The sequence below is a fragment of the Pagrus pagrus genome (assembly GCF_965226575.1).
Source record: "Pagrus pagrus genome assembly, chromosome: 11".
Classification (NCBI taxonomy): Eukaryota; Metazoa; Chordata; class Actinopteri; order Spariformes; family Sparidae; genus Pagrus; species Pagrus pagrus.
Window position 1 is genome coordinate 30,360,018 of NC_140195.1, and position 27,777 is coordinate 30,387,794.

At 38.1% G+C, this 27,777-nt stretch overlaps 1 protein-coding gene across 3 annotated transcripts; it reads right to left on the reverse strand.

The window, feature by feature from the left end:
* Window positions 1–27,777, reverse strand: LOC311265698 (forkhead box protein P3-like). Of its 3 annotated transcripts, none has more exons than XM_084367633.1 (12): window positions 27,701–27,777; window positions 27,336–27,377; window positions 12,786–12,876; window positions 12,264–12,403; window positions 9,826–9,918; window positions 8,470–8,557; window positions 5,318–5,392; window positions 5,057–5,210; window positions 4,594–4,670; window positions 3,228–3,329; window positions 978–1,099; window positions 1–252 (listed from the first exon to the last, which is right to left on the reverse strand). In XM_084367633.1, the coding sequence occupies exons 1-12, from the start codon at window positions 27,763–27,765 to the stop codon at window positions 117–119; spliced, it is 1,185 nt and encodes a 394-aa protein (XP_084223759.1). In that variant the 5' UTR covers window positions 27,766–27,777; the 3' UTR covers window positions 1–116. The 3 variants fall into 3 exon arrangements, with proteins under 3 accessions (XP_084223759.1, XP_084223761.1, XP_084223760.1); XM_084367635.1 differs by having other exon boundaries at window positions 12,264–12,432; window positions 27,701–27,734; XM_084367634.1 differs by having other exon boundaries at window positions 112–268.

Sequence of the window (27,777 nt, forward strand, 5' to 3'; positions counted from 1 at the left end):
CTTCTTTGGGAATTAGAAATCAGTGAGTACAAAACAGTTGTCAGGTATGTGTACAAAATACCTTTATGTAACAAACTATAAAACCATGTTTAACATGTCATATTTCCACAGATTCTTCAGATCTTCATGCAGTTCTGTAAACCACCACATGAGGCTGTGACTCCTGCTGCTGGACTGAGGGAGCAGCTCAGTGCTACCATCTGCAGGTGTTCACTGATCCTCTGGGCAGTAATGAGAGTAGGACTTGAGCCACTTCACAGGACAGTCCCTGAAAACACATGCAGTTAGTGTGACACACACACACACACACACGCTGCACTGACTATGCTCTCATTACAGCCACCCTTCCTATTTCCATTAAAGTGTAACTCTTACCAAAATGCAACCCAGGCTTTTTTTGTGAATGTACCCGAGTCAAACCTTAGTGTAAAAGCATAATTATGACGAAAAAGCCACTTTTAAGATTTACCGTAGTTTCGTTTTCGGGACAAAATCGTTTTCAATTGCGTGCTACGGGCAACTGTATGGTAGCATCAAAACATTGTTTGTGTACACAGAGTTTACTAAAAAGAAGGTTTTTTAACAACTCACGTTAGCTTTAGCTTGCCCCGCTCGTCGCCGTCCTGCCAGTCGAGATGCGTCGATCCCCGAGTGCAGCGTAACATGGAGGAGAAAGCTCCATGTTACACCGGGGATCGGTGGTTTGACTGGGGTACATTCAGAAAAAAAGCCTAGGTTGCATTTTGGCGAGAGTTACACTTTAACTATGGGCAGACATTTGATGCTTAATTAGGTTCTCCTGAATCTGAATTATTTCCCTCCCTCACGCCTTCCCTATCTCCTCCTCATTTTCTCTACATAGATCTTAACACGAATATCTGCTCACAAACAGCACTGGAATTGACCCCGAATCCTGAAATAGAGAGTAAAGACAAGTTTCCATGTGTATTTGTTCCGAGGGTTAGGGTTGTTTGTACCTGTGATACTTCTGTCCTTTCCTCCTCTGGTACTCTGTTTCATCCACGGTCCACACAGCTCCCTTTCCTCTGTCCACTCGCACAAAGCACTTGTGTAGGCTGAGGTTGTGCCGCACTGCATTCTGGTTAGAACAGGAAAATTCTATTGTCATAGAAGCAAGACAGCACATGTTCTGTTAGCTGGAAATGACAAATTGTTGTCTTGTGTGTCGGAAATGATCTGTAATATAAGTAGAACTTAAACACGTCACTAAAACCACAGGGCTACAAGGCAAGGCTATGGCTTCTAACAGTCCTAAGTGTAGCAAAATTAAGACCACATTTCCCCTAAAACCACACTGTTTCTTGTCAATGTATAAGTCATATGGGAGTTACCATTATAACTAGTTTCTAACAACTACAGAACCTGATGGCCAGATGGTTTGTTACACAGAACCATCCGGAAAGGGGTTGTTAGAAACTGTTTGGAAGAAGGCAGGCACTTTCAAAAAGGTACTCTGCAGCTGATTGGACGAACCATCTGTCTCTCACCATCTATCATTGGCTAACTTCAACCAATCAAATCAACAGGAGTAGAGCTTGCCCTAAAGAAAAGCCTTCAGTGCCATTCTTTGCTCTTCTTTCATTATACATGTCTCAAAATACACTCTTCAGTTTTGATATAATTGATGCTAAAGCAGCATCTATGCTAACCTCTTGTTAGCTAACCTCATTGTTGTTTTCAAATGAACAGCTGCTTCTCTGGCTAGTCATCACATCTAAAACACGGCTGGAGCCGTCAGTCGTCCCTCATAGGAAGCTGATTCGTCTGAATCACTGTGTTCACTTACAAATGCATTGCTTGAAGTGTGGCAAGATGGGTTTGTAATATCAAATATTTACCTGACCGCACAAATCCAGCTGCCCTAAAAGGTAAACAGCTAATTAGCAGAGCTGTATTCATCACTTGGCCCAAGTAAAAACAAACTTAACCACACAACCAGCTCAGCATGTCATATAACACACTTGAGCTGCCCGATTGTGTTAAGGTTTACAAGTCATTAACATGAACATTTTTACCATCTCTCACATCCATCATGATGATCCATCCATCTATCATGATGATCCATCCATCCATCATGATGTGATCGCAGTGTAGCATCCCACACCACCTCCTCAGCCCTCACCCTTCTGTAGTGACTGATAATGACCATAAATTGTCAACTTATTTCACTTTATTGATACGGTCTGTCACCATATAATGTTAGATGATATCTGTTTAAATGTGAGCTAGTTTGTTTTGCTTTAATCAATCAATAGAGAATGACGAATCAGCCGTGAGCAGGGATCCAAGAAATACATCAATTTAAAAGTTATTTCTGTAAGTGGACACCCTTTTACAGCTGCAAACATCTCAATCCTCCCATCACCATTGTTCTGTTGCTATTTTTAAAGGATGTAGATAGGCAGCTAGCTGTCCATGTACCAATATGACAACTCTACTCTTAATCCCACCTACAAAGCTCTGATTAAACAAATAGTTTCTCTAACTGGAGTAGCAGCAATCATTTACACACTCAGTGTTCTTTTCTTAATGAAAATGTATGCTGACATCAGTAAGAGGTTGTTGCAATACTTGTGCACTTCTTGACTTTACTCAGTCTTATTCTCTTAGTGAGGAAGACCAAAAAGTTGTGCATCCAGTACAACCGCCATTCATAGGTCAACAAAGTCATGGCGACTATGCTATTGTTTGCCAGTCTTTAAGTTACCAAATATTGATGTGATGCACTTGAAGTTTGATATACAAGCAAATTAAATGAGATAATTATAGTGTGAGTTATCAGCTAGGATTAGCTCCAGCTCAAAAGAATAAGGTAAAATAGCTAATGTAGATGGACAAATAGATGGATGGATGGATGGATGGATGGACAAATGATCCCAATGTGACGGGGCCCTTAGAAGAAACAGGGCAGTGATTGCCACAAAAAGTATATTTAAAAGTAAGATTTATAAGGTGTAAACAGGCTGCAGCAGTTTTCTGTTAATGTTGAAAATAAAACTCAACTTTTAGTGACCACTGTCTATTAACTGATTTAAATGTGGAAACTGGGGTATATCATAATTTCATGACTTGATTTGTGAATTGTTTGACCTGAGCAATGACTCCACTTGCCTTGGTTTATTCTCATTACAGTAACTTGCTGCATTGCACAATGCATATCGTTCCAGTAGATATCAGAGAGAATGTCTAATCTGAGTAGTTCAAACCTTCCAGGTTGCAGTGTTGTGTCTGAAGAAGAAGAACATGGTAGTGAACCAGTTGTAAATCTCATTCAGAGTGCGCTGTTTGTCTGGAGACTCCAGGATAGACTGCAAACAGTCAGACACAGTGAGAAACATGCAGGGATAGTTAGGACAAAAACATCAGTCATTCAGTGCATTCAGTGCAAATGAGCCAACATGTCCAGCTGCAGTTACAGCAGCTCTCACTCAGTACTGAGCATTTCTCGTCATTTATTTGTGTGATTGCTGTAGTGCAAGTCTTGTGTTCTTCTTAGCTTTTCCCGCAAGTTTTATTATTATTAGCGTGAATGTGGATTCAGCATTTATTTATTTACTTTTAAGAATTATTTGTACTGAAAATGGGATACAGTTCTCACACACTAATATTATCTTAGCTCTTTATTATACTCTTTAACTTTATTTTACATTTGCATGTTTTTCAGTCACTAACTTCTTACATACTTACAGCAGATACAGATCCATTCATTGATCAAAAGGTTCTGTACTTTTTAAGATGTTAACCTTTTTTCAACAAATTTTGACAATGTAAGTAAATGACAGCATGACACACAGACACATAATGCACATAAGCACAGTACATGCACACTATGCATATTGTACATAGATACAAACAAACATGGATCACTCACACAAACAGACACACACACACTCGTGCGCACACAACACACACACACACACACACACACACACACACACACACACACTGATAGCTGCAGATGAACGTTGTAAGATTTATTTGCACGTGTCTTCATATTGTTAGGTTATAAACAAAATGTGTATGAATGCCTAAAATAAAACAATTCTCTGACTTTTATTGTGGAGTTGAAGTTTGGCCTTTAGTCCAAATCTGGATTAACCTAGTCACATTTTGGAGCTAACTAAACACATTTTGGCAAGGTTGACCCAGCCGTGAGTCTGAATTAGGGTTGCAGTGTTAAAAGATTCTCTCAGTATGATAACCATCTCAGAAAATATCATGGAATACCTGTAAAGGAATGAAAATACTTTCATATTTTATTATAATTGCACAAAATATTATGACCTGATGGACATGAACCTCATACAAACTTGAAATAGACATCTAATTTGATGGTAAACACCATATCAAGGGTCACCAACACTTTTATAGTTGATTTCGATAAGATAAATATACACAGTATGATAACTTTCAATTTTCATACAGTACTACCATATACCCTGAGCCCAGTAAACTGCTGCAACCCTAGTCTGATTATTTATTTGAAGATGTTGCAATGTGTACTCTGAAATCAGTCAAAGCACATCAATCATAACAAAGACCAACTTTATATTAGCCTGGAAAGAAACTCACCCATCTTATCAAGTAGGCATAGGTGTACGGGGGCCTGATGTTGTTGTGTTTGTAACATTCGATACTCGGGACCAAATCTGCACAAGAAAAATGATGAAATGTCATCAATTCATGTCTTCAGAAACATATTATTAGGATTTCATAATTATTCATCAAATCTTGCCTGTAAATATCTGCAAATACCACAGTGTGTGTTGGTTAGAACGTTAGCGACCAATTCTGAAGCATAAAGCCGGTTTTGAGAGCACGTAAAGACAGAATGGTTACAGTGATCAAATTACAATGAAAACCAACAAATATATAACTAAAGAATGTAAAGTTTGACAATAAATACAGTTCTTAATTATGTGCCCTCGCACATTCCACAGCTCAGAATGTGCCAAAAAATCTTTGAGAGCAGTTATTCATTTTGTTCCTGCTCAACTATTTTGTCATTAATATACTTCCACAGAAACTGTGTTACCTGGCAGAAGGTGTGCAGAACCAGCAGCTCTGTAGCCATACCGAGGCAACTCCTCCAGATTTTTAATTCTCCATTGTTGTACTCCATCTCCTTCTGTTACCGAAGGCTGTGACAGGATTGGAGGAAGGCTGCACTGCCACTCAGAAGCTGCCTTCTATATGCAATAATTGGAAGTGAACAGATAGTTTCATTGAACACTGAGCAAATTTAGGTCAAATTTTTATTCAAGCTGAAAGAAACCAAAATTTAGAACCAACATACCAAATCAGAGTATTTGTGCTCTGAGAGGTGCAGATGAAGCTGCATTGCAATGAGTTTCTGTTTTTCCAGGATAAGCTGAAAAAAAAATGCTCATGGTTGATATACTTCAAATCGCCTCAATCAAAACATTTCACAGCAGAAGACCAGCAGAGAATTTGTTAGCCATTAGTGAAAGTCAAGTTTCTTTTTTGCATCAGCAAAATATTGTCTTCAACAGTCGGGGCATTTTCCATACAAACTTGCTGGCTCGGCTTGACCCATTTTCACTCAGCGTGTCAGCCCAGCACGGCAGGGATTTGCATTTCAATGACATCATGGCTACCTGCTTGAAGGTGTGTCTTAACTGCGTGTGTCTTGTGTAGTGAAGCAGCTGTAAATACTCCTCCTTCCAGCAGTATTGAGAATGGTTGCAAACAAAGCTCTGCTGATTCAGTGACGCATTTTATTTCCTACAAATTCTTCACAATAGAAGTGCTCCTTTAGTTTGTAATCTAAATTTCAAAATTCAGGAAATGTTGGATTTTCACCACCTGAAAGTGAACATGATGAAGCAGTAAAATACAGCAGGTACCAACAGGGACACAGGAGAGAAATCAAACTTTAAACCACAGAGTTTCAATTATTTTTAGAAGCTACACAATTACTGAGAGCTGAGACTTGTAAAAACACTTTTCTCTCAGGTTCCCGCACAAACATGTGTTGTGGCTCACAACACACGCTTGAGGGAGAGACGACGGTTGTCATGAGTCGGCTGTGGTTGCGAGATATCACCGCGGCCTGTTTGGAGGCCGGGAGGGCACATTTTGGACCTACTCCGGAGAGGGTCCATCCCTGGTGCGGCTCGGCACAGTCAAACTGGTAATGATGATGCAAATCAGTGCGGTATGCTTTAACTCGGTACGGCCGAAAGTGCCAGCGGAAAAGCCCAATGACAGTTCAATGTTTTGGTAAATTTGTTTATTTGTTTTCTTTCTGAGAGTGAGATGTTCAAATGGATGTCGATCTCATGTCTGTGTGGTCAGTACAGTCTGGATAGTACGGTGGCCCTGAAGTGCAAATCACAACGGCAAATCAGAACACAACAACAACAAAACAGAAAACACAACAACAAATTACTAAACACAACAACAAATCAAAAACCACAACAACAAATCAAAAAACACAACCACAAATCAGAAAACACAACAACAAAACAGGAAACACAACAACAAAACAGAAAACACAACAACAAATTACTAAACGCAACAACAAATCAAAAAACACAACAACAAAACAGAAAACACAACAACAAAACAGAAAACACAACAACAAATTACTAAACACAACAACAAATCAAAAACCACAACAACAAATCAGAAAACACAACAACAAAAAAGAAAACACAACAACAAATCAGAAAACACAACAACAAAAAAGAAAACACAACAACAAAAAAGAAAACACAACAACAAATCAGAAAACACAACAAAAAAGAAAACACAACAACAAAAAAGAAAACACAACAACAAATCAGAAAACACAACAACAAAAAAGAAAACACAACAACAAATCAGAAAACACAACAACAAAAAAGAATACACAACAACAAAAAAGAAAACACAACAACAAATCAGAAAACACAACAAAAAAGAAAACACAACAACAAAAAAGAAAACACAACAACAAATCAGAAAACACGACATTAACCAAACCGGAAAAGGTAGGTACTCTCGGGCGACATGAATCGTCGCTGATTGGACTGGTCCGTCCTTTGAACCGGAAGGACAACACCGCCGTTTTCTTTTTTGTTGTTGTGTTTTCTTTTTTGTTGTTGTGTTTTCTGATTTGTTGTTGTGTTTTCTTTTTTGTTGTTGTGTTTTCTTTTTTGTTGTTGTGTTTTCTGATTTGTTGTTGTGTTTTCTTTTTTGTTGTTGTGTTTTTTGTTTTGTTGTTGTGTTTAGTAATTTGTTGTTGTGTTTTCTGTTTTGTTGTTGTGTTTAGTAATTTGTTGTTGTGTTTTCTGTTTTGTTGTTGTGTTTTTTGATTTGTTGTTGCGTTTAGTAATTTGTTGTTGTGTTTTCTGTTTTGTTGTTGTGTTTCCTGTTTTGTTGTTGTGTTTTCTGATTTGTGGTTGTGTTTTTTGATTTGTTGTTGTGTTTTTTGATTTGTTGTTGCGTTTAGTAATTTGTTGTTGTGTTTTCTGTTTTGTTGTTGTGTTTCCTGTTTTGTTGTTGTGTTTTCTGATTTGTGGTTGTGTTTTTTGATTTGTTGTTGTGGTTTTTGATTTGTTGTTGTGTTTAGTAATTTGTTGTTGTGTTTTCTGTTTTGTTGTTGTTGTGTTCTGATTTGCCGTTGTGATTTGCACTTCAGGGCCACCGTAGGATAGCCTAGCTTAGCATAAAGACAAGAAGAAGGGGGAAACAGTAAGTCTGTCCAAAGTAAAAAAATTCTAACAACGCCTCTCAAGCTAAATATTGTTGAAGTGTTCCGTTAATGTGGAAAAATATTCAGGGCCAGTTCATCATTGTCTGCATGCAACATTGTGGCCCCTATCCCAAAGCGCTTGTGTTTGATGACCCGGTAATGAGATGTAACTATCAGCTATCTTCTCCCAGAATTACTCACATACACTAAGATGCACGTAGCCGAAATGGCTATAAAAACAAAGAACAGAGAAATGTAGATTACAACACGCACAGAAGGAGTGTGACTTCTTCTCTGCTCAGGATGCTATCACTCCACTGTACCTTTACATAGCAAATAGTTGTTTGCTGTTATATTAATGTTCAAAATCATATATTTCACCTTTAAAGTCAGGCAACTAAATCCTAAAATGAGACAGGATGTGCTTATCTTGAGGATGTTGAATTGCTGGGGTTTTTTTTGCTGTGGCAAAAGTTGAACCATGGCCCCCCCACCGTGTCAGCACACTGGCCACATTCAGATGAATGAGAGGGCTGAGTTTTTACATTCAGAGCTAAAATCAGCCTCAACACAGGCGGCAGTGGCTCAGTCCATTTGGACTTGGCTTAGGGTGTCCCATCATGAACCAGTCCACTGTCAAGGTGCCCTTGAGTAATACATCTCACCCCTAACCACTTAGGTTGCTACACTGCATCCTGACATCTCTCCTTGCATACATCAGTCTGTGAGTGTGTAAAATGAGTTCCTACCTGACTCTCCATGCACTGAACAATATCTTTCTGAACCTTCCACTGAGCAATGCTTCTGTCACCATGACTGTGTTCAGAATGGAGATGCCTGAAAGACAAAATACGACAAGGTTAATGGTGCACCTCTTTTAGGAAATACACTTGTTTTCCCCAAATCACCAGATCGATTTGAAATGACATTAAAGCTGCTGAACAGCAGTGAGTCAGGGCCGGCCATGTTGAGGAGGAAGAAGAGGGAGGAAGTAGCCAAATGTGAAATACAGGAGGGTCCATCAGCAGGTCTGTCCGGACCAAAGTTATTATTAAACCTTGAGGTCAGGTGTTTCTAATTCATACAACACAATGCCTGGGTGAAATTCAAAAAATCAGTTCTCAAGACAAAGTTTTCTGAGAATCTCTGTACTTCATCTAGCTAACATAAAGATTTCTGTGTGTGTTTTATTTTACAAAGATTGAGTGCTCCAAAAGTGACAAACTGATGTTATTCTCTATTTCCACTGACTGCAATTATTTACATAAGGGCAGAATTCAAACCACTGTCTGTTTTTGAGATGCTGCTCTGAAACGTAACCTACTCCATCTACCAAGACATTCATTCATTTTACAGTTTGTACACAAACAGAGTGATGGACTTCATAATTCCTGCCAGTTTAAAGCATCTGAACATTTCTGCATATTGGGACTATTTTGATGAAAGTTGCAAAGTGGTAACACCCAACAGCAGGGTTTTAGTTTGGTTGTGTTCATTTACATTTAAAAATATTATTGAAAATGTTTGCCTTTGTGTGATCTCCCTTTTTGTTGCGACCTTCTGAGCCATGTTGTAACAATATGCAGATAAAGATATAGATAGATATGGATAGAGATATAGAGATTTAGAGATATAGAGGTAAAGAGATAGAGATATATATAAATGTATTTACATACAGTATATATATATATATATATATATATATATATATATATACATGTAGCGAGAGAGAGAGAGAGAGAGAGAGAGAACACCAGTGCTTCTGTTCTCTACAAATCAAACACATCCAACAGCTTTTGCAAGTCGTAGCACCTCTTCCCAGCCAAAGCCAAAAGAAGGTATGATGCTTGTTAGATTGTGAAAATCTGGCCAGAGCAACTACTTGTACATTTATAGCAGCAGGTTCAAGGTAGTGGAGGTAGAGTAACTCTATAAGGTTCTGTCATGAGTTCTAACTTCTCTTTAGTCTCTTACTTTAAACAGGTTAATACTGATCAACTTCAGAGTGGATCATTAGTAACCTGAACCTCCTCAAGGTAGACGAAAAAATGTCATGGCACTTCAATGATTAGACAATTAATGTAATAACTTAGCAGTTTACTTACTTCAAGAAACTGGGGAAATCTTCAGACAGTGCATCACAGCCAGGCCAGCGGCAGAGGCCACTCACAAACAGAGCACTGGTCCTTTCAGAGAGTCTTAAGGGAACAGAAATGTCTTCAGATCAGTCTCAATTTCATTTGCCAGTTAAGTTACTGAAAGTACTTTCAGACTTAGAGTGTGGTACAAGAGAAGACATTTGGAGAAAGAGCCAAGCCAAAAGTTGAAACATATTTGTGTAATGTCAGAAAGCCTCTTATTCATAGCTTCCATGCATTTCACCCTCTGCAGAAAAAATAGTGAAATTGTTATGGAAGTTGAGACAGATACAAGCTTTGCATAGACATGATTGGTGATTTTTCAACCAAATTCACAAACTAAAATTTATGTTTCAGGCCATGGCACTGGGGAATGGTGCGTTGTCTCTGCAGGCAGAGAGTGACTACAGCTGAAGAATCGCCTCGTCCTGTTCTTGTATTCAGCTGCCCAGGAGCTTATCTCTCAATCTGTGGTCAAACACCTCACCTATTGAAATGCACTAGGTCATAGCTGAAAGAATGAAATGCTTTATATAACTAGCCCAAAACTGTCTCCACCACAGGATGTCTTGGCTAACCAAAAGAATTTCTAGCATTGGTTGTTTCTTTTTTTTTTAAAAAGGTTACATTTTCCTCATAAGCAACCTCCTGTTATGAGAATAGGGAGGAGCTTCTTTGATTCACTGTACTTAGTTGTTTGCATTATTATGTATTTTTGTATCATCATCATCATCATGTATCACAATTGGACTCCTCATGTTTTCCCACATTTGACCTATTTTAAGTGATGGACATGATCTTTCCAAGAAGTCAGTAATTACATTGGTTGAAATAGACGAGAGAGTGCCCCAATGGGTAATTTTGCATGACACTGACAAATGACCAATTTCAGAGACCATGACACAACTTGGTTATTGTTGGCTGGTTGTTGTTGTTGTTGTTGTTGGTTTATGCCGTTCCCCCTTGGTATACCTTTGGGTTTGACTAGTAGTTGGAACAATCATTGCAATCCCAAGGTTCTTGTGCAATGGAAACATACCTTACATACAAACCTTAGATATGACTTATTAACAAGAGCTAAACTAGTCCACTGCTAGTGAGATTCAAAGTCAAATACATTGCATTGACAAACAGTAATTATAATCTGATGGTATTTTTTAATAACAAGATTAGCTCGCCAGCCATGTCATTGTCCCCAAATCAATATCAAGATTTTCACAAACAAATGAGTCCATGTGTACTGTCTGCAGCAGCCTCAAGTAGAGAGTTGAAGAGAGAATGAGACGTGAGGTGATTGCTTGTGCTACTAAGTCTCAGAAAGTTCAGATGGGCAGTGGAGGCTACTTTTTGCAGCTTGTATGTGACAGTCCCCAGTGGTGGTCAGAGGATGATGCATTGAAGGACCACACTTCAGCGATGTAAATAAGACCTTCAGATTTGTTTTTCATTTAATTTAAATTCAATTTATTTCTAACATCAAGGTGTCTGGAGCCAGCTGATGCCAATGCCACTCATTTTAGATACAGGCAATGGCACATCAATTCAGAGCAGTCTACAGACAGTTTCAGTGTAACTACTTGAGTAGTTCTGTAGGCATCCCAGACCATTGTATAACCAAAGCTCATGAACATAGATGGAGATTGGAATGTAGATTGACTCGTATATCGAGAACAACGCACAGATCCCTAGATATTTGAACTGCTTCATTTGGGGTAATGATATTACACCATTTTCCTGAGTACAGTCACTGGCACTTTTCACCACCCTAGTGCCACAGAACCACCTCAGTCCTGAGGTCACCAAACTGGACACTCGTGGCTCTGCAGTATTGGGGTTTTTTCCATCTATCTTCTGTCCATGAAAATCACAAACAGAATCAGTTACGATACAATTTTATTGTCAGTTTACACTGAAATGTATTTTGCATCCTTAGGCAGCTCCATACATTACAATACAATACAATACATTCGTATTGTAATGACTTACTATAATGTTGGCAATTAAGTCAGTGAAGCCCAGTGAAGTCTGTGCCCCAAACAGACTCCCTGCAAGTCTGCAGAAAGTCTGCTTAATTATAAATGACTGGATGCTTCCACAATACCCCTACAAGATATCCCGTAGGACAAGGTCACAAGCCTTTCTCCAGTCCACAATAGACATGTAGACTGGATGGGAAAAACTCCTGACCCCTCCAGCTGCTCCATTTTTCCATGGCCACAATGGAATCTACATTTGTATTTTTTAACCTTGCCAACTAAGGGAACCTTTATTACATTATGCATATATATTTCTGTTTTTAACAGCAGCATATTTTTAAACTATTAATTAGACAGCAAAACATCTTGCCATCTTTTGATGCAGTCCTTTGCATATTTTTTAATTTTGTGCAAATATGAGACAGTCACCCCTCATGAAGCCTGGCCGCAGTGGAGCTCTGCATTGGACCGTCTCTCCTCAAGGGGAAGAAGTACTGATGGTTTTGCCTGGGAGAGGAGCCCATGTGTGGTGAAGAGGACTGGGGAAGACGGCCTGCATCAACCTCTTCCTTGCAAATGGAAATGGCTGCATTATTTTCTGGATGCACAAGGGGAAGAAAGCATTGATGTAGGCCTTTGAGCTCTTGCAGATACATGCAACAAAATATACTGCCACTGTGGATACTCTCAGAAAACAGAAATAATATCAAGCACCAGTGCAGCAATGACTGTGTCTCCAAAGCTCAGTTGCATACTTTATATTAAAAGGTTTAATTTGTAAAATATAGCCAGAATTCAAAGGTTGCTCGAAAAATATAGGGGGCAGCAAAACACCAGTGTTAACTGACATCAAAACTAAGAGAGCTTGTGAAACGTAGACCACTTAAAAATGTAAACACATATAAAATGGTTGTCATGGTGATGTGGAGCTGAAGATACTGAAGTGTGTACCATGTGGTCGTATGGGAGTAGTTTGGGCAACTTGCCGCAGCACTGATGGCCTCTGCTGTTTCTGTCTGATGCCTTCCATGCTGCTCCAACTCTGAGAAGAAAAAACACCAGTGTTAACCACAGCATGTAGATTTTGTGATAAAATCAAATTTGGAATTTGGTTGTTGGGCATCACTCAATCATCATTTTTGTATTTGTTTCCTAACGTCTTTTACTGTTTTCTGTACATGTGTTGATTGATAACTCAAGAAGTGATTCTGAAACGTGATCCATGTTACTAACTGGTCTACATGAAGAAAAGCCTGTATAATTGTGACCGTGTAATATCAGTTATCTATAAGCAAGTGGTCATTTCATATACATTAGATCATATGGATTTAATGTGTACATCTAAATGTTGTTTTGGTGCGTTGTAGCAGGCCCTTGCTAGCATTGTTTGTTATTGTAAGTCAGCTCATAGTCTGTCATTCCTCTTCCTCATAATCTTTCAAGACAAAGGTGTTTTTCCATTACATGTGTGTCTTAAACCACCCTTACACCCATTACTGCCTTGAACCTGAAACTGATTATTTGTTTTAATCAGTGTGGCTTCACAGGGTGTTTGTATGACTTCACAGGGTATCCCACTTCATTGCTGTGTACTGTACACGTTTACAATTTTGACAGCTCATCCTTGTCAGAAAAACGACAACATAGGGTGATGGTGAAAGCAGCTTATTACGACATATATTGAGGCTTGTTGTTAGGCAGCGACCTCTGGTGGCCATATTGATTATTATGGCAGCAAAGGAGGAAGTCTGGTGAAGTAGAAGAATGACAAAGTCCGCACAGGACTTTCATCCAGGAGACCACTATTGTGTGAAACCAAAAGTTGACGGTGAGGGTTTTTACTTTTTTTTTTTTACTACTAATGTAGTTAAGTGGTGTCACATACATAAGTTATATATTCAACGCCGTTATGTTCAGAACCAAATTTACACAGCTATTTTAACCCAAACCATGATGTTTTCCTGAACCTAACCAAGTAGTTTTAGTGACGAAACCCAACTGTCTGTGACCGTACCACAAAAATCTGGTATGCCAGTAGCTGGTATGCAACAACAGTCATGTTGTTCTGGGACTCACTGGCAGTTAGATGTGTTGAATTTTGATGTGGTTTCTCAGAAATGGTTATAAATGCCAGGGTTGTTTTTGGATCCCAGCCTGTTACTTTAGCTAGAAGGCCCCAGCAGCCTGTTAGCAGCAGGCTAGTTGCTGTCTTTTATTATTGACATTATACAAATACTGAATTAATTTCTGAAAATAAATATTGTTAGACAGTCCTATTCATTTCATTTGTCTTTGGCCCCTTAACAGTCAGCATTGGAGAGGAGCAGCAGACTCTGAGATGACACTGCCCACAGCATCTTGCGACCAGGGTTTGAATCACACAGTGGCTTTCGGAATGCCCTATTTTCCAGTGCGCACCTCTACTAAACATGTCATATGCATTTGCATACATGGACATGTACAGTTAATTGCAGGATAACTGCAAAATCCTATTGTTGGTACTACACACACTTAAAACTCTAAGTCACATTTCATACAGGCTAAATAACAACAACATAAATCAACTGTTGCAAAATCAAGGAATACATTTAATTATCAGGGCAATGAAAAAACATCAAAAGCAGGGAGATGCAGGTAATGCACCCTTCAAGAACAATACATGAAATGGAGAAAAATACTGTAAATTTGTTAAACATTTTTAAGCAAACTTGTGTTTCTAACAGATTTATTTTACAGAGATATAAAACAGCTGTTTGTGGCTTGCATCTAGTGCCATCTCTCCCTCTGTGGTTCATTATCACTGTCCCTTCACTTTCCTGACGATTTCCCGTGGATTGCAGCAATGAAGAAAAAAATTAATTATGGCTGAAAGTTAATTCACCATGAAAAGCAAGCAGGATAACTGAATGGCGTGGTCTGTCTCTCTATCAATCTCATCAGCTCTGGGAACACACTAAACATGGACTCATCTGAAGTGAGCACTGTTCACACCAGATGCGCAGCTCAACTGCACATTTCTGATCACACGTGGAGCTGATCTTTATAATAAACCAAAAAATTATAATATGTAACAAATGACACAAAGTTTGACAATGTTAATAGAGCTCCCCATAACTGTCCCGAAGTAGACTTTCATGGGAGCTGGAGTCCCTTTCAGGGTATTCAAATGAGCTGGCCAAGCAATGGGAAATCGGAGATTGTTGTGGCCACATCTTTACAGAGACCCTATCTCCACCAAAACATCCCCGATCAAGCTGTTGCTTGACGAGCAGACCGTGTTCTGAGCTGAAAGAGTTCAGGACTGCAGTGGAACTACGCACTGTATAACGCAGCAGATCAGCTGTCTGGGTCGGACTTTCAGCAGCCGTCTGGCAGCAGAGTAAAGCACCAAAAATGTTCAAAATATAGTGTACACTTAAACAGATATATCTTTTTTTAGGTGGGCCTTCTTTTAGGTGGCTAAAATACGTCTCGCTGTCGGTAAAATGTTCTGTCCATATGGGGAGAGGTGATGGTTATCTACTGCAGGTAACACACTGACTAGGGATCATCATACAGTACAATCACACATCAAAAGACCCCAACTATCTCTTTAAATGATACACACTAACTACTGATTTGAGAGCCTAAATTAAACTCTGTATATGATTTATTTTTATTAAAATAAGTATTAAATAGCTCTATATTCCAACAGTAATCATTTTTATCGAGTATTTGGTCAGTGATCCATGTCTCTCCTCCCCCTGCATATGCAGCAAAAGAGAAAAGAAATGTTCTGGTATCCCTGCCCACTTTTTTCAATCAGGACAGAGAACACCATAAAGAGGCAGTCTTATCTGCTTGTGAATGCTCAGAGTGCGGGATCCTCCTGTTTGCTGCTGTGTCTGGAGCTGCTGCTGCACCTCCATGTGTGACGTTAATATAATTTCATTATGTCAATATAAGACAACACAACTATGTTTAGGCATTAAAAACACTTCACTGCTCATATTTATATGTAGCTGTAGGTGTGCAGATATGCAAAATAAGTTAGAACACGATATCAAAGCTGTGGAGTTATCTGAAAATAATGCACACTCTCTAGCCAATCAGCATCAGGCATTCAACCATGTACACATTAGAGTCCTTAGTGGTTCAAAACATTTCCTGTACCAGACCTTCTGACTGAGAGGCTGTGTTCACAGCTGCACACACACCACACACACACACACACACACACACACACACACACACACACACACACACACACTGATAGCTATACCACAACAGTCTCTAGAATGAGTGGGAGATGAAGCTGCTCTACTTTTGTGCAGCATGGTGATATGTCACCTGCAACAACTGGTACTTGTGCTGTCGAAGATGCCTGGATGGAGTACTGCTTCATTACATGATACTAAGCTTTATCAGCGACACACAGCTGTCAAACACTGCAGAGATGCGTCAAATATGCTCCACAGTTTGAGTATGAGGCTCCCTCAAATTTTTATGTCTAAAAGTGTGTAGTGCTTCTTAAGCAAAGGCCATGCTCAGCTTCAGTTAATGTCAGTTACATTGTATGCCAATGGCATCAAGTATTAATGGTGGAATAAAAGTACCAAAGCATTCATAGAAACCTCTATAACAACTCTAATCAATCAATCAATCAATCAATCAATCAATCAATCAATCAATCAATCAATCAATCAGTTCAGCTGCATGTTGCTGAAAGGAAAACTATTTGGAATGCATTCTTTTGAAAGAAGTATTCACATCCTTTACTTAGGTAATAGTAGCAATACCACAAGTTAAAGACCTGCATTCAACATTTCACTACTAAAATATTATATATTACACTATATACACTATAGTACTACATTATAGTAAGTATTACATATAATATTAATAAGGCCCAATCCCAATACACTCTTGATGGAGGAGTAGGGTGAAGAGTTCGGGCCATATGGCCTTCCAAACTGCAGTTTTTCTGAGGCACACTTCAAACCAAGGGTTATGACAACTCTCTGTCATTCCGATGTCTTATGGTCCTTTTCTTTATATCAAGGATAAAAGAAACACAATTAGTGGGCTGACGGTAGCTAACTAGCTAGCTAACTAACATTATATTTTCATTGCTGATTTGTGCATGACAGTCCTGAAATTTGACATAGTTAAGTGTTGTGCTCACCTCCTTCAATAGAAATGAACTGAAATCCAGCAGTGAAGTTGCTGCACTTATGTACTGCTCCTCTACTATCATTGCAGACTGGCAGGGTAGGTTGGCCTTTAAAGCACTGTTAGTTGTCAAGTAATGAAGCAGTGTTCTTTTCTGTTTGATGACTTGGTTGATAACATGACAACTGTGAACATATTGCGAGCATCTATGATTTTCTGTCTCCATCAGATAAATGAAAAATGGCACTGTGATAATACCAGGATTATCACGGCAAACCAAGAGAAATCTCCATATTGAAATTGTCTGTTAACATAAACGCCATCAACAATAACTGCTGACATATGAGGGTCTTCAAGAGTTGTTCCAACTGTGCGCGATGATGCACATGCATGTGGCATTTATTTATTTAATTGTCTGTGTCACTGTATTTATGTATTTACATATGTAGCCATAGTGGTTGCATCTGACATTCAGTTTGATTTGAAAGAAAATTGATTCATATTTGTATGAGAGCAGGCACTTTTATGCTTTCAGACAGTCTGAGCAAATACTTTGGTTTGAAATAAAGTTTTATGTAACTGGAAACCAGTCATCAATTAATGTAAAAAGTAACTGTGAGTTAACATTAGGTCCATAAAGTCCTCGTCCAGTCAAACATGTAGTATGAAAACCAATCCTGGTCCAATATTTCGCACACACAAGTGTGGTCTGGACTTAACAGTGAAGTAGGAGACATCTTGTGTCCAGCAGTTAAACTTTAGTTAAACAGGTTTTTTCTCTGCAAAAAAGAAAAATAAGTTAGACACACATCGGAGGATATTATTAGTATTATGAATTATCTTAATCTTTAATTTGGCACCTTTAATAGAATTCATGATACTTCCTGCATCAAGCTATGCATGAAATCATCCTGTGTCATTCATCCATTAGTTAATCATTAAATCTCTGTTTGGTACTACTCTGGTATTGTACAATAATAATGTTAATGTCAGTACTATTTACCAAACTATTTAAACTTTCGACAGTGTCCTGTCCTTGCCTGTTTCTCTGTACACAACTTGCATTCATTGTTAGAATGGGCAAGTTAACCTAATCTTAATTCTGGAAGTTTATATAAAATGATCCTAAAACGTCTGCTGTATTCCTGTCTAGCCCAAAGTAAATTCAAAGGTGTTGTTGAGCCATTTAGAACGGACATGGTTTTGGGCTATTTGAAAGGTTATAAGTGCTTCTGCCATTAATCTATCCACCTCATTTTCAACAGAAATACAAAGCCAGAGACAAGTGGACCCAGTTTTTTGTGCAAGACTACCTGTTAAACACTTCTGCCCACTGGCTAGCTATTAGCTAGCTCACTTTTCACAGCTGCAGCTGTTTGAAATCGCATACTACTCTGTACTACCTGCCACATACTCAATCTGTATGTATTGCATGCTGCCTTGAACGATTTAAAATGTTATTACCAGCAGACTGCTCACACTAAGTATAATGAAGCATATGTCTATGCATCACAGGACTGTTATCACAAATCAACTATGTATTGCCCAGTATTATTTCAAGGCAAACTAGAAAAAAAAGACTGGACTAGAAAACTGTTGTTTGTAGTTCAGGTTAGATTTAGAGTGTAAAGAATTAAGGTAAAACTATAAAGATCAAAGATGGACAGATCAAGGTGACTGCAAGTGAAAAGAGCTAGGTGGAAGAGGAGGATTTGTCTCGCTCTTTACATTATTTAATAAAGTTTATCTGAAGCAGTGCTTAATTTTAATAATGATAAATAAACAGAATAAATGTGATAGAGCAGACAGAAATGTTGGCTTCAGTGGTCTTTGTGACCAGGGGCAGGCACTTTTGAGGAGCTACTCAACTCCAAAAATGTTGGAGCATATTTTGCAATCATCATAAATTTTCATAAAACTGCCCAGATTTTAAATCTACACATATCATTTTCTCCAAATTGAAGTAAGAGAAAAAAACAGCATACAACAGTTGTAAATAAAACTCTGGTGTGGTGCTTGAACTGTTTGCCTCTCAGCCTGCTATTGGGCAGTCTGAGGAGACTCAATGCCTGTTTAGGGCACCTGGTTATTTGCGGTAAGCCAACGCTGGATACTCAGAAATTCTTCTCACGTACAGAAAATACACAAACCGTGCAGCTGAAACACACTACATACACAATTTGATACCATCGTTAGTGCGAATAGTACGTTAGTATGTGATTACGAGCACATGTTAAATAAGCTATAGCTCCATTAGGTCCGTGAGGGAAGCTACAGAGCATGAGTGTGGCACAAAAATAGCAAGTTAACCAACTTTTTACTTCCACATTCAAAAATAAGTTGAATAGGAGTTTGAACACGCTGAAATATTTATTTATTTTTCTCACCTACAAAGACTCATTAAAGTCATTATAGTTTCCTCTTTTCCTTATTTACACTTACTTGACACTTATAAAATAGTCAAAACCAAGTGCTTAGGTGGAAAAAAGCTCTAGTCAAAGAGCAAAGGGCATTAAACTATATAAACTTGCCTAATTTCCATGTCTGGGGTTTTATAACTGATATAAACAATATATTGCTGGATTTAAAATCTCATTGGCTCAGGAGAGAGGTTAGAGAAGAGAGAGTGGGTCACTGGTCTACACAACCACTCATTGGCTGTTGTAGACTCTAGGGCTGGTATAGAAGTTCCACTCTACTCAAATGAGCTTTCAGTCAAACAGCTGCCATCTCATGATCCAGCTGGTGTAGAGGGATAATGGCACCTGCTGTGAAATGAGTCTTTTTACAGATAAAAGCATGAAAAAGCATCACCATTTTCTCCCCATTCAATCATGAAATACTGTGTGTTGGAGTAAAAATGTTACTGAAATTTGGGAGTTTGATGCACTACTGAAACACACTTTATTGGTGGGTTGGTAAAACTTTGTACATGCTAGTTTGTTAGCTTGCTTGTTTGTTTGTTGATTTATAGCTCCCTGATGTGGTTTTGTTTTGAAATGTTTTGCATGAATAAAATCATGAGAACCCAGGCTTTCTAATGATGTATTGCATGACTTTACACTTAAAATGCTGTAAACAATTCATTAATAAGTGGTTTATAAAGCATCTCATTGTTTGTTAACAGTGAAATGACCGTTAACTAAAGTTTTATTAACTGTTACTTTCCATTTATTAATTACATTACATTACATTACATTACATTATATTATGTTATAAAGTGTTACCTCTAACTTTTTAGTCAATCTCACTGTGAATGACAGTCCCAGTATGCAACCAGCCTCTGGATTCTTTCAAATTTTCAAGACAACATATCTACTCTCGTACTTTATTCTTCATCTGGTGTAAACAAATCATGTAAACAACATTATGTAAAGTGTTAGAGTTGGCTCTTTTCTTTCAGCTATCTCACTGTAACATCAGAGATCTCTTTCAGGCTGGATGAAAGCACCTATACATAAACCGCCGGGACTGTATGTGCCATGCAAATGCACTCACAGAAACAGAAACAGGAATTCAGTAGAATGTGAGAGCGCTCAAAATGTCTGTGGCTTCTCACTGTCATCTCTCTTTCTGACTTTCCCTCTCAACTTTATCTCTGCCAGAGAAGTGTTTTGTTGAAGTGAGGAGAGCTTTATCCACGACACTACAAACTCAAAATGACTGATGTGATGGTTGATATTTTGTTGGATTTCTGTGAGTCACCATCTATCTATTGGTATAAATGGCTTTCAAGAAGTATTTCCTGTTTGGATTTTGTATTCAGCCACATTACAGCGGGGAAAGTTGCAGATGCCTCATACTGGTACTACTATCAATATGCGGGTTTATTACTCAGCTTACTCCCATATCTCAAATCACACTTCCTAATCACATTGCTACTTGTAAATTGTTGAGTAAATTTAGATCAAACATCTGAAAACAAGAGTTTCCTACACATTTATTTTATGACAGCTCATTGAAGAAAATTCTGAGAAACCACATTGAAATGAGAAGAATTCAATATTGAATCGTATTTATTGTAATCAGTGTTGGGCAAGTTACGTTCAAAATGCAATATATTACATATTACTAGTTACCTTCATTGTAAAGTAATATATTATGTTACAATATTACTGTCTGCATAGAGTAATATATTACTTATTACACTACTTTTTACTTACTTTCAACAAAGTTGAACAACAATTAAATAGCCTAGATCTTTTTAAATAAAAGAATGTCCTTGGACACAGGGATGAGTAGTCAGACAAAGGATCAAAGTCTGATATGTAATGAGATAGGAATAAATATTTTTAATTGTAGGCTCAGTCATATGAAACACAATAGACCTATACCTTCTATAATGTAGCCTAAAATGACATGGTGAGACAAAAATCTCTTTTTCTATGCCTTTTTATTTTAGTCTACAGAACAAGGAATGCATGGACATATGTGATTAAAGAATGTAGATTAAAGTGTGCTTGGAGGATCAGGCTTCATCATTAGGCTCATTTCAGTCACACAGAGACTGAACAATAAAACTTATAGGCTCTGCTTTATTTATTTACACACAGAGTCTTCAACAATAAACGCTTCACTTTGTTGGTAATGCGGATTGTAACGCATTACATGACATAACTGTAGTAATATATTACTGAAATATTATTAGCAATGTGTTATATTACTCCGTTACCGCAAAAAGAAATTTATTACTGTAATGCATTAACCTCAACACTGATCGTAACACTACGATCTTGATGTACGCAAACATGCACATGAAGATTTAAAATGGAGCTTGATCAAAATCAATTTGATTATTCCTTATTTGGCTGGTATAACAGGTCTCTACAGTTTCATCTTTCTTCTCAGCCCTCAGAGAAAGAGGCATCACTGCAGATAAACACATTTCAAATAACAGGAGGAAAAGGAAGTGGGCCTACACGGAATGTTATTATCATGACACCTTTAGTTTTATCTGAAGAGATCATTTGATAGCCTGATGTCCTCACGCAAGCATTTATAGACAGTCTTCATACCTTTAGAGAGACAATGACAATAGAGCTAATGAAGCAAAAAAATTACATCTGTTATGAGCATCATTTGATTCTCCTCTACTGTTTGAGTTCCCCAGTAGAAGAAGACAAAAGTGGTGATTATGTGAGCCTACATGAAACATTTTTTTAAAACTTCTGTTTACAAGGTAGAGATTTTTGAAATAAGAAATAAGAAACTATTTTGTTTCTTATGCCACAGCTCAAATAGCCGGGAGCTGAAATGAGCTGGAAACACAAGACTCAGCACAATAACTGGAAATGATGTTTAAATGCCTCGCAATAAATATGGGCTCAAACTGCCATCTTGAAAGCCCATGCTTGATTGATACGATTTGCAGTTTGGCCCAATGTAAGATAAAAGACATCTTATATTGACACCAAATTTCCTTAGGATCATTATTAGGCCAAGCTTATCAAAAGCTGAGTAAAGCCATTTGATATCTATTTCCATTTTCAAGATATTGTATTTCACAAAGGATGGGGTTCATTAGGAAAATGGCCATAACTCATTAACAAGTAGTTCAATCATCATAAATCTACGCTTAGCTACAGTCGTGGTGAGAAGTCTCCATACACCTGTAAAGAACATGTATATCATGGTAGTCTTCAGTTCCAGTTGGTTCAAGAATTAATTTATTATAGGTATATAAGATCAATTCTGGTGATTATAGAAAGTTGTGTGAATCAAATGTTCTTTGTAGCATGACCTCTTAACTTCTTCTGACTCATTCTGATTGATAACAGCTGATTTTAATAAAGCTGTTTGATGCAGCGACTCAGCCACAAACACTACAATTGGAAAGTCTAAAGAGCTCAGCATTGATCTGAAAGAGCACATTATTGATTTGAACAAGGCAGTAAAGTCACTTGGAGCCATTTCAAAGCAGTTACAGGTCCCAAGATCAACTGTACAAACAGTTTGCAAGTATAAAGTGCATGGCACAGTTGTGTCACTGCCACATCAGGAAGAAAACACAAACTATCACCTGCTGCTGACAGAAAACTGGTCAGGATGGTCAAGAGTCAACCAAAAACCACCAAAAAGGAAGTCTGCAATGAATTAGAAGCTGCTGGAAGACAGGTGTCAGTGTCCACAGTCAAGTGTGTTTAACACCAACATGAGCTGAGAGGCTGCCATGTTAGAAAGAAGCTCTTGATCCAGACGCCTTAAAGCTGGACTGAAGTTTGCTGCTGATCACATGGACAAAGAAAAAACCTTCTGGAGGAAACTCTGTGGTCACATGAAACAAAAACTGAGTTGCTTGACCACAATGAGCAGCAATATGTCCGGAGGAGAGAAGGTGAGGCCTTTAACCCCAACAACACCAGACCTACTGTCACGATAGCCCCTTTCACACTGCCCTTTCAAGGCAGGAATCTTGCTCTGATATTCCGCCTTTCCGTCTGTGTGAAAGGGACAGTTTTGTTCTTCCTCTGATCTGCCAGCAGAGGTAGTAACAGAGCTGCAACAGAGGCGAAATGACGTCTTTGTGTAAGCGAGAGCCGACAGTGCAGGACAGGGGTGTGATGTTTTGATGGTGTTCACAGTCTGACAACTAAACAGATCCTAAACAGATCCTCAAATACAAGACGAGACCAAACAACAGTAATGTGGTAGCATGAAGTGTCTTAGGGCACTTATCACATATCACACACATCTGTCATCCTGTCTGTCCTACCAACTCTTTATCAATCTTCCGCCTGAAGAACGCCGTCTGTCCCCGGCAGCAGAGCCAGGCGGCTCCCGCAGTTTACTGGCGATGATATGGGATGTGATTTGGAGCAAAACACTTTAACTCCCAATGCCTTTGTTGCCTTCCACTATTGTGTTGTAGTTTCTGTCTTCGGCAACTTGTATAGAAAAAAATCATATTATTTGAGGAAAAGTCACCGTGATGGTCAGCCCTCCAAACTGAGTCTTCAGTGAGCGCTCCCCGCGAGTGAGAGCCAGACAGGGACCAATATTTACTGATGGCGATTGTGTGATGTAATTTAGAGCAAAAAAATTATCTTTGTCACTTTCCACAATGCATGGTGGGTCAGGATCTCCATCACTTCCAAATTAACACTTTATAACAGCATCCATATGATTATAAACAGTCGGCGGATGCATGTTTAGATTTACAGGTGAAAACCACACATATCCCAACATTATAATGTGTACCATCACACCTCTTATGGTCAATGCTGGCATGCTGTATGAAATGACACCCTGGAGCAGCTTTATGCTTACGCTGCTGGGTTCGGTGTGAACAAACAAGGCGGTGTAAAGGTGAGCCCTAAAAGGGCTAATGAAAATGTTATTAAAGGTAGTAATTTTATCAACTATGAGACAAAGAAATAATGATAACCTAGTCTGTGCATTTGAAGCACATCAATATATGACTTTCACGGCAAATAATATGGTCTACCAATAGAAAAAATCCTCACTGGAAACATCACAAACTGACATGGTTCATGCACGGCCCAGAACAGCAAGGCTCTACAGTTGTGCGCAAAATAAAAGTTTGTCATCTTGGTTCAGACTATGGAGCTTCATATTGGTGCTGCAGCTGCAGCTAGGTATACTTAAAAGTTATAAAAATGTAATCCTGAGAGGAACATGTTCATTACAGTCCATCCAACAGTTGTTGAGATATTTCAATCTGGACCAAAGTGATGGACCAGCAGCCTGACAGTACAATCAGTAATGCAGTAATGTGGAGTTATGCAGTCAGTGTGATGACATTTTATTTTTTCGCCATCATTGTAGCCATGTAGAAAATACTGTATATACTCTAAATGTAATATGACATCAGGTCTTTTGACCTTATATAACTGTATATATATTAGATGCTTTAGATTGAATTTGCATGAGGCATAGTTGCAGTTTAGTGACACATATCTGACTTTTGAAGACTTTATTGAAAGCCTGTGTTGTCTGTGAGGCTTCTACCAGATTTACAGTATTCCATTTTTCCAAATGTTAGTGTAGGCCTACATGTATGGAATTAGAAGCATGCAGACTCCTCTTGCAGTGCTCTTAATACTTTAATATTTGCCAATTTATCTTCCCTTTTCATCTAGTTGTCATTCTGCTTGTGGTTTCACATGAGATAAGTGAATAATACTGAACTTGTAATAGAACACAATAAGAAAGGAAAACAGCAAAAAAAAAGTCCCATTTTCACTTGTTGTTTAGGAAATGCTTTAAGTGTTCTGTTGGAGGTTTTTACCAATATAGCAGAGCTAGATGGGTGAATGTCACAGTGTTGATAGATATCTCTTCATCTCTGCAGCCCCATTTCCTGATCTCTGCACAGAATACGGCTGCAGCTTTTAGAAAAGCTTCCTGAGGTGATAAACAGTACACACAGGAATACCCACTTCTGTGCCTGGCTCTTATTCCAATAAACACTTGTGCCAAGTGCTATCACTGCATCTGTCCAACAAGCTCCGCAGTAACAGATTTCTTTATCTACATGAACCATCATGATCAAAGCTTCTCTGCTCTTGATTGTAGGGAGCAAGATACTAAATGATGACGTGTGCGTACACAAGTTTGTGTGTGTACATGCTCTTTAAGTATGAAAAGTGTGCTCACTTTTACATTCTTCTTTACAAAGATGCTCGCTAGCACCTTGAAACTGATATTCAGTTTGCAAAGTAAAACATACATTTACACATACATTTTTAGTGTCAAGAACCAGAAAGGAAAAGAGAAACAAAAACCATAACCACTGTCATTAGCCAGCCGCACTGCACCAACAACACTACTGTTGGCTATGAATAATGAGGCATACATGACCAAAAGGGGCACTGTGCTCAAGGTCAGTCTCAATGAGGCATTCCACTTGTTTTACTGATACTGCAAGCTATAGTGCATCAGCAAATATATCGAAGTGTCCCCAAACTCAATTAAAGATTTGACGTATCACAAAGAAATATCATGTTCAGGCTGGCACTTTCCCCATGCTTACAGTATATGTGATAAGATTTATTTGTGCTGGATATACAGATGAAACTAGTTCACTAAACACAAACACAAGTTTGCTACATTAAAATGTAGGCTTTTAAAGAGTTAAATTTATGTTTAACACCTACGACAAGCATGTCTTATCATTTCACTTTCAGTTGTACACGTGCGGAGACTATGATGGAAACAAACTTTTGTGGGAAAATATTGATACGATTCATTTTTGATATTAATATTAAAGCTGATATTGGACAGGAAAAAGATAATCAGTACAAAGTCCATTTGCTATCTTCTTATTTCAGTGATTCTGATCCTGAAATAAAAGTAGGTCTACCTGTGACCCCTCATTACCAGTTGAGACCAGTTTAACCAAACAGTGTGTTTTGCACGGTTTCATTATCAATAAAGAGGATCCATTATCTAATAATAAACAAGAAAAAAGCAGGTCAGAATAAAACACACCTCATTTTCTTCTCCTTTTTCCTCTAGGCACCAGGTTCAAAATTACTCTCATATTCATTATTGCTTATTATGTCTTTAAAATCTGAGCCAGCGGAGAGAAATTGGACTTTATATTTGATGGTGCTGCTACTCCAACAGTCACATGTGATGTTGTTGATGTGAAAATATATTTTATGTCTCTAAACGTATTAAAAATAAACATTCTCTGATCTATAAAATATGATATTATTTGAGGTTCACAGAAAGAAGAAACTTTTGCACATATCAGTATATTTTTAAATAAACCCAGACAGAATAAATCTCGTATATAATCACTTTACTGTTAACTACATTCACTACAATAGACCATAATACTTTTCGCATATTTGAAAAATCAAAAGTTATTTTGCAGATTAATTTTTAAAAAACAAGTGCATCTTTAATTTCCCCAAACCAAGCAAAGGCCAATATTATGACGTTGTTTGAGAAGAGCTATATGTGATCTCTTTGGGGGAATGTGTGAAAGGAATTTATCAAGTTTTGCAAAAATCTTGCTTTTGGAACGTTATCAAACTAGAATAAGAAATTCTACCATGTTCAGCTAGAGACCTATAGTGATCATAATCTGAACTGTAATCAGAAACAGATTTTGATTCCTTCCACCAAACAAGACCTGTTGTGTTTTCACTCTGAACGCTTCTATGCGTGTGGTTAATATATTCATGAATCGAAATATTTGGACCTGAGTCAACTGCACACAGACCACATTCACAAGGTCTGACCATTTACACTCTCCCTGAACACAAAATACAATCCTTTCAATATTCTATTTTCAATATTCTGTTTCCTTTTCTGAACTTTGTAATGATCCTGGAGAGATGACTTGAAGTTTCGGTGTAAAACATTAAGATATGTGCCTACCGTGTCTCCTCTGTGCAGAGCCTCCTGCTTGCCTCCGTCTTCCTTTGAAATGAATCAGAGGGGGAGTTATTCCACAGGAAATATGGTTTTGGTTATAATATTGTTTGCAACTAGTACAGTAGTAGTAGTAGTAGTAGTAGTAGTACAAGTAAAAGTAAAAAAATAAAACTAAAGAAGAAAAGGAGCTTCACAATAACATCTAAACCACATATTCTGTCAATTTTTGTTTGTATTTTTAGTTCATGAAAGAATATTTCAAACTAAATGTTAAACTACATAATAATTTTACTAACTTGTCTAAAAATTGTTAACGATACTTGACGTTAGTATTGACGCAAGGTTGAGGGTTTACAGTTAGAACTCACCTGACGACAGTCTTAGAGGAAGAGGCCGCATCAAAGCTGTGAGATATCTCAGTATTTATACCCATAGAAGAGACTGG

Excerpts from the sequence above, each read along its gene's own strand:
- LOC311265698 (XM_084367633.1), bottom strand. The coding sequence starts at position 27,765 with ATGGGTATAAATACTGAGATATCTCACAGCTTTGATGCGGCCTCTTCC. Across the intron at positions 27,378-27,700 it reads TCCTCTAAGACTGTCGTCAG|GAAGACGGAGGCAAGCAGGA; the intron begins GTGAGTTCTAAC and ends TTCATTTCAAAG. Across the intron at positions 12,877-27,335 it reads CTCTGCACAGAGGAGACACG|AGTTGGAGCAGCATGGAAGG; the intron begins GTAGGCACATAT and ends TTTTCTTCTCAG.